This window comes from Lampris incognitus, chromosome 3 (assembly GCF_029633865.1).
Source record: "Lampris incognitus isolate fLamInc1 chromosome 3, fLamInc1.hap2, whole genome shotgun sequence".
In the NCBI taxonomy this organism is placed as follows: domain Eukaryota; kingdom Metazoa; phylum Chordata; class Actinopteri; order Lampriformes; family Lampridae; genus Lampris; species Lampris incognitus.
In genome coordinates, this window is record NC_079213.1 from 10,203,321 (window position 1) to 10,214,907 (window position 11,587).

The following is an 11,587-nucleotide window of genomic DNA, read 5'->3' on the forward strand; positions in this document are numbered from 1 at the left end:
TGTGTGTGTGTGTGTGTGTGTGTTTGTGTGGGTGGTGGTTATGAAAGGGAGACGGTTCTTCTTTACTGGTTAATTCGTCCTTGGCGGCGGCGCCACTGTTGTGCTCTGTGTGTGTGCCTCTCATGTCCCTCGCACCCCCTTCCCAAGTGATGTCTGCGTTGGGGGTCTTCTCCCCTTATTAATAACGGCAGGGACCGGCCAGGCCGAGCGGCGGTGCAGCTACTTCATAGCCGCCCACGTGAAAACACCAACTAGCTTCTTCTTCTCTTCTGGAAACCACAATGCATCGCTTGGTTAGGCTCAAAGCTCGTTTGCAATTGGCTGCAAATTATGACGTTCCCCAAGAGTGTCCACACACCTCTTCATCCCCAGACATCTCCAGACATGGCTGCCTCCGCCCGAGGTCACGGTCACATTCACTCACGGTCGGAGGCACGGCCTTTTCTGAAGGGGCTTTGCTCTCTAACGTTTTAGCTGTTTGCTTGACTTTTCCTCCAAAATTGCATCCGGCCAATTACCCCCGGTGGCTGCTCCACCCCCTCTGCCCATCCGGGGGGGGGGGCAGCTGCAGACTACCACAGGCCTCCTCCGGTACATGCGGACAGTTTCGTCACCAGGGGGACGTAGCGCGTGGGAGGATCATGCTATCCCCCCCACTCCCCGCCAAACAGGCGCCCCGACCGACCAGAGGAGGCGCTAGTGCAGCGACCAGGACACACACCCACATCCGGCTTCTCACCCGCAGACACGGCCAGTTGTGTCTGTAGGGACGCCCGACCAAGCCGGAGGCAACACGGGGATTCGAACCGGCGATCCACCGTGTTGGTAGGCAACAGAATAGGCCGCTACGCCACCCGGATGGATTGCTTGACTTGTTTGCCCCCCCCCCGCCCCCCCGCTGGTGTTGGTCTCACAGTAGTAAAAACTCAGAATATGCCCTTCACTCACATTATGGTGTGTTTTAGTGTCTCCCTCGCCGCCAACGGCAAACAAATACACATTCAAAAGATAAAGTCCGGCTTCATCCTCTGCCCCGCAGCCCCGCCGCTACACCCTTTATCTGCCCCGCCGCTACACCCTTTATCTGCCCCGCAGCCCCGCCGCTACACCCTTTATCTGCCCCGCCGCTACACCCTTTATCTGCCCCGCAGCCCCACCGTTACACTCTTTATCTGCCCCGCAGCCCCGCCGCTACACTTTTTATCTGCCCCACAGCCCCGCCGCTACACTCTTTATCTGCCCCACAGCCCCGCCGCTACACTCTTTATCTGCCCCAGCCCCGCCGCTACACCCTTTATCTGCCCCGCAGCCCCGCCGCTACACCCTTTATCTGCCCCAGCCCCGCCGCTACACTCTTTATCTGCCCCGCAGCCCCACCGCTACACTCTTTATCTGCCCCGCAGCCCCATCGCTACACTCTTTATCTGCCCCAGCCCCGCCGCTACAATCTTTATCTGCCCCGCAGCCCCGCCGCTACACCCTTTATCTGCCCCGCAGCCCTGCCGCTACAATCTTTATCTGCCCCGCTACACTCTTTATCTGCCCCGCTACACTCTTTATCTGCCCCGCTACACCCTTTATCTGCCCCGCAGCCCTGCCGCTACACTCTTTATCTGCCCCGCAGCCCCGCCGCTACACCCTTTATCTGCCCCGCAGCCCCGCCGCTACACCCTTTATCTGCCCCGCCGCCCTGCCGTTACACCCTTTATCTGCCCCAGCCCCGTGTGCGTCTGTGGGAAAGTGAATGCATGGGTTTGTAAGAGATATATGCAGCTGGGGGTGATAAGGAGGAACGGAGGGGGAAGTGTAGCAGTGCAGACGGACAGACAGGCATAGTCAGATGCATCAGGAGCGGGATAACGGGGCTGAGATCCTGATATCTCCCCATCGCTTCTCCCACCTCTCGTATCGTCCCTGTCCCTGCAGCCTTGTTGAGCGGGTGTTCGGCAGTGTTTCAAGTCATGTCCTGCATATTATAAACACTTCTCTTCAAACGGGCGTCTTCCCACGTGCCTCCGAAACAGCTGTTGTCAAGAAACCCCACCTGGATGGCAGTGCGCCGGCAGCTACCAGCCGATAGCCAGCCTTCCACTCATTAGTAAGACACTCCAATGATTTCACTGCAATTAGACTCCTTTCCTAAACGACCACTTTGCCGATTTTCAACCTTGTCTCCCTCTATTCGGATCTGGGACATAGTGTGGAAAACGTCTGCAGGTGTTTCCGCCGGTCTCTGGGACGTAGTTGCAGATTTATTATTTATTTTTTTATGGATTCCACCCCCCCCCTTTTTCTCCCCTATTGTACCCGGCCAATTACCCCACTCTTCCGAGCCGCCCCGGTGGCTGCTCCACCCCCTCTGCTGATCCGGGTTAGGGCTGCAGACTACCACATGCCTCCTCCCATACATGTGGAGTCGCCAGCCGCGTCTTTTCACCTGACAGTGAGCAGTTTCACCAGGGGGATGTAGCACGTGGGAGGATCACGCTACCCCCCCCCCCCAGTTCCCCCTCCCCCCTGAACAGGTGCCCCGACCGACCAGAGGAAGCGCTAGTGCAGCGACCAGGACACATACCCGCATCCGGCTTCCCACCCGCAGACACGGCCAATTGTTTCTGTAGGGACGCCCGACCAAGCCGTGGGTAACAAGGGGATTCGAACCGGCGATCCCCGTGTTGGTATGCAATGGAATAGACCGCCACACCACCCAGACGCCCCGTAGTTGCAAAATCTGTTCTTATGCCGGCACCAGTGTCGTCACTTGCCGTGTCAGTGACGTAGTTGGTGACAAGGAAGACCTGCAGGCCAGTTCAGCTTGTATTTGTAGCCCCCCGCCTCCGGGCTTCTTTAGATGCCACTCAAAAACTACACTTCCTTGTTGTCTTCACTTTCACTGCAAACAAGTTACGTTTCCAACAGAGAAAATGGCATCCCAAAATATGGGTGCAGATGCAAATGCATGCAGCTGGATTGCTCAGTAGGTATGAACGCTGGTTTCCCCGCAGGAGATCGGGGGTTCAGACCCTGGCTGGGAAGAGTCTGTGGCTTAGACTCCTAATTCTAATGTAATTCTAATGGTGTCTGCTAAATGAAATTGTAATTTTGTTTTTTTGACTCGAAGCCATTCTTTGCACCATCTGTTGGTAATCCGGTGGTAGCTGATGCTTACTCCTCCTCTCTCTTCTTTCTGGAGTTGTCGCATCCCGGCACGATACAACCAGAAGCCGTGCTTGTTATCAATAAAACTAATTCAACTCGATTTACGTCATTTTTCGGTTTTCTGATCGAAGAATGAAGATTTTAAGACGCCGTTCTTTGTACACTGTGCTGCAAGAAACACCCGCCTCCATGAGCTGAGTGGGCTTTGGGAGGATTTGGGGTTTGGGTGTCAGAAGTTCACCTGCAATGCATCCTGGTACATGCAGGCACTGCCAGCACAGCTCCGTGACCTGGAGAATTCAGATTTCTCGGTCAGTATTGCACGCACTGAGGAATTTGTTGCTTCAGTTGACTGCATTTGCGCTCAACGCCGATTAGACATCCACATAAAAGCTGGCAAAATGTCCCTTTAAAGGAAACGATATCCTGGAGGGATTTGGATCAGGCTTTAGAACACATACCACAGCACTGAAACTGCTCTTGCTAAAATAATCAGCGACCTAAGTCGAAACTCTGATGAAAATAAGGTCTCAATTCTTGTCCTCTTAGACCCAAACACAGTGTTTGATATGATTGACCATGATATCCCAATCAATCCTCTTGAAAAGTTGATTGGTCTTTCTAACTGTGTTAAACTGGTTCAAAACATAAAGTTTTACGTCAGCCTTTGAGATCATGTGTCTGAGAAACATGACATCTGAGTTGGGGTTGCACAAGGCAACTGACTTGGTCCATTGTTATTCTCACTATACATGCTGCCACTCAGTGACATCATTAGGGCGCACAATATATGTTCCCCTAGTTACGTGGATGACACGCAACTGTACATCTCTGCTGAACAAAATGATGCTGCAGCTATAAACTCCATTACCACCTCTCTTTTGGCAATAAATAAATGGATGATCGATAAACTCCTAAAGTTAAATGAGTAAAAAACTGAAATCCTACCACTTGGCCCTACATCATAAAGAGAAATGCCGTTTAATAATCTGGGGAAATTAACTCACTGGATTAAATCTGAGGTTACAAGTCTTGGTGTTTAGACTCAGATCAATGCTTCAAGTCCCACATTAACAAGGCGGTGAAAACATAAATTCTCCCCCTCGAAACAAATCTACAGTATGACCGTTTATAAATCAAAAAGATGCTGAAAAACTGACTCATGCCTTTATTTCAGGCCGTCCAGATTACTGTAATGCACTTGTTACTGGCCTCCCGAAAAACCACTGGGAGACTTCAGCTCACTCGAAACTCCGCAGCTCAACCAGAACCGCGAGGGGAGAGCACATTAATGCCAGTTTTAGCTGCTCTGCACCGGCTTCCTGTAACATTTACAATTGATTTTAAGGTCCTCCTCCTTATACACCGAAGCCCTTAATGGGCCAGGACCAAGCTACACTGCTAACCCGCTCCTTATTTGCCTTCAAGAACACTGCACTAATCTGCTGCTGGTGTACCGGAGGTTCCCAGCAACAGCCGAAGGAAAATCGGGGGTACAACCTTTGTTAGTTACGCCCCAGAGTTATGGAACACACCACCTATATAGATATCAGGGAAGCCAGCTCTCGAGATGTTGTTAAAAGAAAGCTAAAAACGTATCTCTCCACTTCAGCCTTTAACTAGCTATGACTTTCTATATACAGGCCTGAAATTCTTCTTGTTTGCACTTTGCTTCGCACTGCTGCGGTTCTTTTAAAATGTTGTATTTTACGCGTTCTGTATATTCTTTATAACTTTATTTTTTTTGTTTTATGTTTATATTATCATTCAGTGGGTTTTGTTTTCCATCTTATGTTATGTATGTTGTCTGCTATGTCTATTTTCATGTGAAGCACTCGGTGCATGTAATTTCTCATTGTAAAGCACTTTAAGCTGCATTTCTTGTATGAAAGGTGCTATACAAATAGTAATTATTATTATTATTATTGTTGTTGTTGTTGTTGTTATTGATAGTAATAACAATAATGATAATAATAATAAACAATAACAAGAAGAAGACGACGACTAATGATAATAATTAATTGCGTTAAATTGCATCATGCCAGGGTTTATCCATCTGGTTCTGCAGATCCGTATCAAGGGTTTCATTGCGTCTGCTAATTACTGTCCCAGTTAGTCTCACCGGGATGTTATTTGCTGCCTCATTTCCTATTTTAGAGTCATTCTGAGTGAATGTAAGAATGTGCACTTGCAAAACTCTCTTATCCTCCTTCTGAATGCATCAACAACACTCGCACACAAGATGGTATGTATAAATAAAGCTGCAGTAGAAGACAGATATCTGTTGCTCATGGGTATCGGCCTTTTTGCTGCGCCTCATTCGGCTCCTGAGAGCTGCTTTTTCCAATCTTGCGAACAGACAGCCCCAATCCATCCAGTTCATTAAAACACACGGACTCAGTTGTTTTCCATTTGCTCCGAAGCACAGTTATTAAAAAGGCTGACCTAATGTTTAAGTCATATTTTCCCGCTGTCTTTCCATGCTCGAATCTGGTTCTGTGAGTATATGTATTCCTGTCACATGCCTGGTGTGTAAATCCATCTGTACCATCAACTAATCTGATGATAATGCATCGGCTCTGCTTCGGCTCTGGGCTTTTTATTTGTCTGGCAGCGCCGACGCAGACTACATAGGTGTAATGAAGTGTGTTATGGGTTTAGTCTCAGCCACCCTCTATTAATACAGCTTAAGATAAAGGGACGATGGGAGGAGGGGACAGAAGGGGAAGCTGAGAGGAAACCGTTTGGTAGAAAATGTACAGCGTTAGCTATCTTAGATGCTTTGGTGAACCTCATTTTTCATCCCCCATATGTCATCAACTACTGCCCCCCTTCCCCATCTCCTCCTCAGCCTCACCCACCCTCCCCTCCCCTTTCGTCATAAGTGACCTTGCTTGTGGGTCTTTGAATGTCCCTTAATGGGATACCTAATACATGTGACTGCAGAGGAGTAGACCCCCCCCCCAAAAAAAAGAACAACACTACATACATACTTTCTGGATCAATGGAAAATCCTCACGTGTGTTATGTTTAGGATTTCTGTTTTGATTGCACCTATTGGAGTGTTTTTGAAGCTGCAACTGGCAACCTGGATGAACTAACAGATGCTGTGACATCTTACATCAGCTTTTGTGAAGATGTGTGTCCCTACCAAGACGTTCTGCACATACGACAATAACAAGCCGGGATGCCTACAGTGGTGGGGATAGAGCCCCGTACAAGCAGGCCAAAAAGTCACTGACAAAGGAGACCAGAGTGGCTGAAAGAAGCTATGCTGAAGAGCTGAAAAACAGGTGTCCAGCCAACAACCCTGCATCAGTGAGGAGGGGCCCGCAAGACATTACACACTACAGAAGACCGTCCCCCCATGCTGAGGCAAACAAAGACCTGGCTGATGATCTGAATGTCTTCTACCACAGGTTCTACAGGGACAAATTCACACCCCTCACCCAATCCAGGCCAAAAACAACAGCTTCAATCACACCTCTGGCAACCCCCCTACGCGCCCTTCCTGATACTCAGGCTGTACTCAAGGTACATGTAGAGGATGTGAGCTGGCTTTTCCTGAGACAGAAGACCAGGAAAGCACTGGGTCCAGACAGTGTCTCCCCCTCCTGTCTTAAAGCCTGTGATGACCAACTGGCTCCAATTTTCACGCAGATCTTCAACAGATCCCTGGAACTGTGTGAAGTCCCCTCCTGCTTCAAACACTGCACCATCATCCCGGTCCCTAAGAAACCCTCCATCACAGGACTGAATGACTACAGACCCATCACTCTGACATCTGCGGTCATGAAGTCCATCAAAAGACTGGTGTTGGCCCACCTGGAGAATTTCACAGGACACCTGCTGGATCCCCTGCAGCTTGCCTACTGGGCAAACAGGTCAGTGGATGACACAGTCAACATGGAACTGCACTACGTCCTGCAACACCTTGACTGCCCAGCGATATATTCAAGGATCCTGTTTGTGGACTTTAGCACCATCATTCCAGAAATCCTCTCCTCCAAACTTTCCCAGCTCACTGTATCCCCCGCCATGTGTCAGTGGATCACCAGCTTCCTGACAGGCAGGAAACAGCAGGTGAGGCTGGGGGAAGTTACTTCTACTATACGGACAGTTAGCACTGGTGCTCCCCAGGAATGTGTCCTCTCCCCACTGCTCTTCTCCCTCTACACCAACAACTGCACCTCCACGGACCCAGCTGTTAAGCTATTAAAGTTTGCAAATGACATTACAGTCATCGGGCTCATCCAGGATGGCAACGAGTCTGCATATCAGTGGGAGGTTGAGTGGCTGGTGCTCTGGTGCAGGCAGAACCACTTGAAGCTGAACATGCTCAAGATTGTGGAGATGAAAGTAGACTACAAGAGACCCCCCTCGGCACTGTTCCCCCTCACAATATCCAACAGCCCTGTGTCAACCGGGGAGAGCTTCAATTTTATGGACCTGAAGTGGGCGACCAACATCAACTCCATCCTCAAAAAGGCCCAGCAGAGGATGTTCTTTCTGTGGCAATCAAGGAAAATTGGACTGCCACAGGAGCTGTTGAGCCAGTTCTACACCGCAGTCATTGAGTCCGTCCTGTGCACATCCATCATGGTCTGGTTCAGAGCAGCAACAAAACAGGATAGGAACAGACTGCGGCGAACAGAAAGGACATCAGGGGAAAAAATCATTGGTGCTCCCCTGCCCCCCCCCCTGCAGGACTTGTACACCTCTAGACCCCAGAAACGGGCAGGCAGAATCAGCACAGGACCCCCACACCCAGGACAGTCTGTTTAAACTGCTACCCCCTGGCAAGCGCTACAGAGCTATGTGCACCAAAACCACCAGACACAGGAACAGTTTTTTCACACAGGCCATCTCTCTCATAACAGCATAGCGCCCCCTGGTCAAAATGTCTCACTTAGATATCTATGATGTGCACTACCTCTTTTTAAATCAGATGTGCAATACAAATGTACAACTGTGAATACACATACGACTGCTGCATACTGGTTATAAATTATTATTGTTATTGTTATAAGTATATAAAATAGTATATAATGACATCATAGATAGATGAATATATAGTATATATTTTAATATATATGATAGAATATATATATAAGCATAATAAGTTATAAATTATTCAGCCATAACAAAACTCAGTATAATTGTGACATACCTTGTTGTGCATACATACTTACCTCCGGCATTCTATGTAATATTCCATTTATTTCTTTTGTTTTTCTTTTTTTCTGCTTTATTGTGAGTGATATGTGCAAGTACTAGAAGCTGCTGTAAACCGGAGTCCAATTCCTCATATGCATAAGTGCACTTGGCCAATAAAGTTGATTCTGATTCTGGTTCTGACTCATGTGTGTCAAGCACAGAGACCACAGTATCCGTCTATGAGCCAAGGGGGATGGAGGAAGAAAATCACTGAACTTGACTGCTTTTCATCCCTTCTGGGGAAACCACAAGCCCCTCTCATCCCCCTCAGAGTAATTTTCAGCAGCCATATCTGACCTCTTTCTAAGCACAACGATATAAATGATGGAGATGGTGTTTGCAGACAAGCAAAGGGAGGGAAGCAAATAAAAAAAAGGAAAAAAAGGAAAAGGTGGGGAGGTAGATAAATAGATAGATGAAGGGGGTTAGAGATGAATGCATGCTAGATGGCAGGGGCTGCAAAGAGAGGGAGGAGGGGTAGAAGGATAGAGGACTAAATGGTGAGAAGCATGTTCAGCATCCATGAACAGAGGATGGTGAGCGGATGGTCCCGGGGGAGTGGTGACGCTTTCGCTGAGCATACACTCAGAATACTGATGAAGGCCGCAACAGCCGAGGCTCCTGCCCCTGTGCTTAATAAACTAAACGCTCCGCTGAGGAAGACACAACGTTACGGCTCCCAGACACAACAACACAACGACTCCCGTGGAACTGCTCAGTGGCCACCGGTGAGGGCTGTGGTTGTACTGGGCAGCTCCCAGGTGTGGTTGTACTGGGCAGATCCCAGGTGTGGTTGTACTGGGCAGATCCCAGGTGTGGTTGTACTGGGCAGATCCCAGGTGTGGTTGTACTGGGCAGCTCCCAGGTGTGGTTGTACTGGGCAGATACCAGGTGTGGTTGTACTGGGCAGCTCCCAGGTGTGGTTGTACTGGGCAGCTCCCAGGTGTGGTTGTACTTGGCAGCTCCCAGGTGTGGTTGTACTGGGCAGCTCCCAGGTGTGGTTATACTGGGCATCTCTCAGGTGTGGTTGTACTGGGCAGCTCCCAGGTGTGGTTGTACTGGGCAGCTCTCAGGTTTGGTTTTACTGGGCAGCTCCCAGGTGTGGTTGTACTGGGCTGCTCCCAGGTGTGGTTGTACTGGGCAGATCCCAGGTGTGGTTGTACTGGGCAGATCCCAGGTGTGGTTGTACTGGGCAGATCCCGGGTGTGGTTGTACTGGGCAGCTACCAGGTGTGGTTGTACTGGGCAGATCCCAGGTGTGGTTGTACTGGGCTGCTCCCAGGTGTGGTTGTACTGGGCAGCTCCCAGGTGTGGTTGTACTGGGCAGCTCCCAGGTGTGGTTATACTGGGCATCTCTCAGGTTTGGTTTTACTGGGCAGATCCCAGGTGTGGTTGTACTGGGCAGCTCCCAGGTGTGGTTGTACTGGGCAGATCCCAGGTGTGGTTGTACTGGGCAGATCCCAGGTGTGGTTGTACTGGGCAGCTCCCAGGTGTGGTTGTACTGGGCAGCTCCCAGGTGTGGTTGTACTGGGCAGATCCCAGGTGTGGTTGTACTGGGCATCTCTCAGGTTTGGTTTTACTGGGCAGCTCCCAGGTGTGGATGTGTGCAACTGTGTGACTGTGCAGCAGGGGGGTTGCTGAAAAAGAGCACATGTGCTCAGTGTACTACCCTGGGTGAATAAAGGTTAAACAAAATTAATCAAAATTACTGGTGAAGTGTAGAGCGGACACACATGACTTACTAACATCTGATGAGTCCAGACACAGATTTTGACACAAGGAACATTCTGACGCAAAACACCAGCTGATCTGAACAAAACTGATTTTACACCAGGAAACCCATGAGAGCGTACGGTAAATTACTGGAATCGTCAAAATCTAAGTATGAATCTGTGACTTTATATAATGCGCTTATTCCATTTACTGTAATAGACTGAGGATATACATGAGACCTATTGTGTCTGCGGATGCATCTAGGTGAGCACAGGGTAGCAGGATATTAGTCTGCAAAGACACCGACCAAACCATCTCGGTTGTTCTGTCGGCCAACGGTACGAAGATGCCTGGTCGAAAAATAATCGACTCATCATTTTGTGGCCCAACCTTTGACCTCGTATGATGAATGTGGTTGTGTGTGGAGGAGGGGGCTTCCCTACAAGACTCATTAAGCACACAGACAACAGACCGCCAACAGCATCACTGCAGTGTTGGGGGATGGACCAGAGAGAAGGCGGCTTTTTCTCAATGTCATGTGAAAGTGACTCCGGGAACCTACCGGCTACCTACAGCTGTTCCTGCTCATTATACGTCTCCTTCATGCACCGTGAGGGACAGAGACCCCCTCATGTTTAATTCCGGTCATTGTTCCTTCATTCATTAAGGTAATCGTCCACCCTAGTCAACACTGACAAAGATTTAGGGCCCTGTGGCTAGCCTGGTTGTGTGAGATTGTGAATTACAGCATAGAGCCCATCAGTCTGCCCCCTTAAGTGTTGATTGTGGACTTGTAATTAAGAACTGTTGACGGGTTCTCAACAGTTTTGTGATATCAATGTATGTAAATTCACGGCCTTTGATCACTTACCATGTCAGAGATGCCATTAATCATATTGAACAGTCCGCAACCTTTTGGCAGTCCTTTATTGAGCAGACTTAAGACTTGTCTGTGGATGATTGATCGCATCCACTGAGTCAATACAACCACTATTGATTTGTTTAACTCTGCTTACCTGTTATCGGGACGTTAACCCTCAGGCTTTGAGTTGTGCTCGTAATGGATTCCGTCGCTACTCTGTCTTCGGTTGCCCTGGCAGTGGTCATCCTCGTTCGTTGGCCCTCCGCTGGTCCTGTCTTTGCGTCGGGTAATCCCAGGTCTCCTCCGGCAGAGCTGGATCCAGCTTCAGTCTTTGTGGCCTCTGGAGGAGGGGAGCTAGTTCTAATGCTGACTTTCAACTCCTTCGCAGTTGTGACAAGCATGGTTCCTGGGGATGTTGGCGGGGTCACGGACCCCAGTGGGTGTCCGGTCAGCGTGGTCTCCACCAGTCCTGGGTTTGTTGTGGTGGTTAGGAGTGGTGGCCATATCAAGGCAGTAGGAACTGTCGTTTCATGTGCTATCGTTGAAGTTATTTCTCTCTGAAAATCCCAAACCTCACCTCTGCCAGTGGGTCCCACGGGGAGGTGCTGCGCCGTGGCACCATCGCTATGCTCTGCTG

The 11,587-nt window shown here is 49.4% G+C and overlaps 1 protein-coding gene across 1 annotated transcript in view; it reads right to left on the reverse strand.

Moving 5' to 3' along the window:
* prrt4b (proline rich transmembrane protein 4b) overlaps positions 1-11,424 on the reverse strand; it is a 30,321-nt gene extending 18,897 nt beyond the window's left edge. The window contains exon 1 of the mRNA XM_056277867.1: positions 11,105-11,424. Within this exon, the coding sequence (XP_056133842.1) occupies positions 11,105-11,351 (247 nt within the window). The 5' untranslated portion in view covers positions 11,352-11,424. The remainder of the gene's footprint in view (positions 1-11,104) is intronic.
* Between the last annotated feature and the right edge of the window lie 163 nt (positions 11,425-11,587).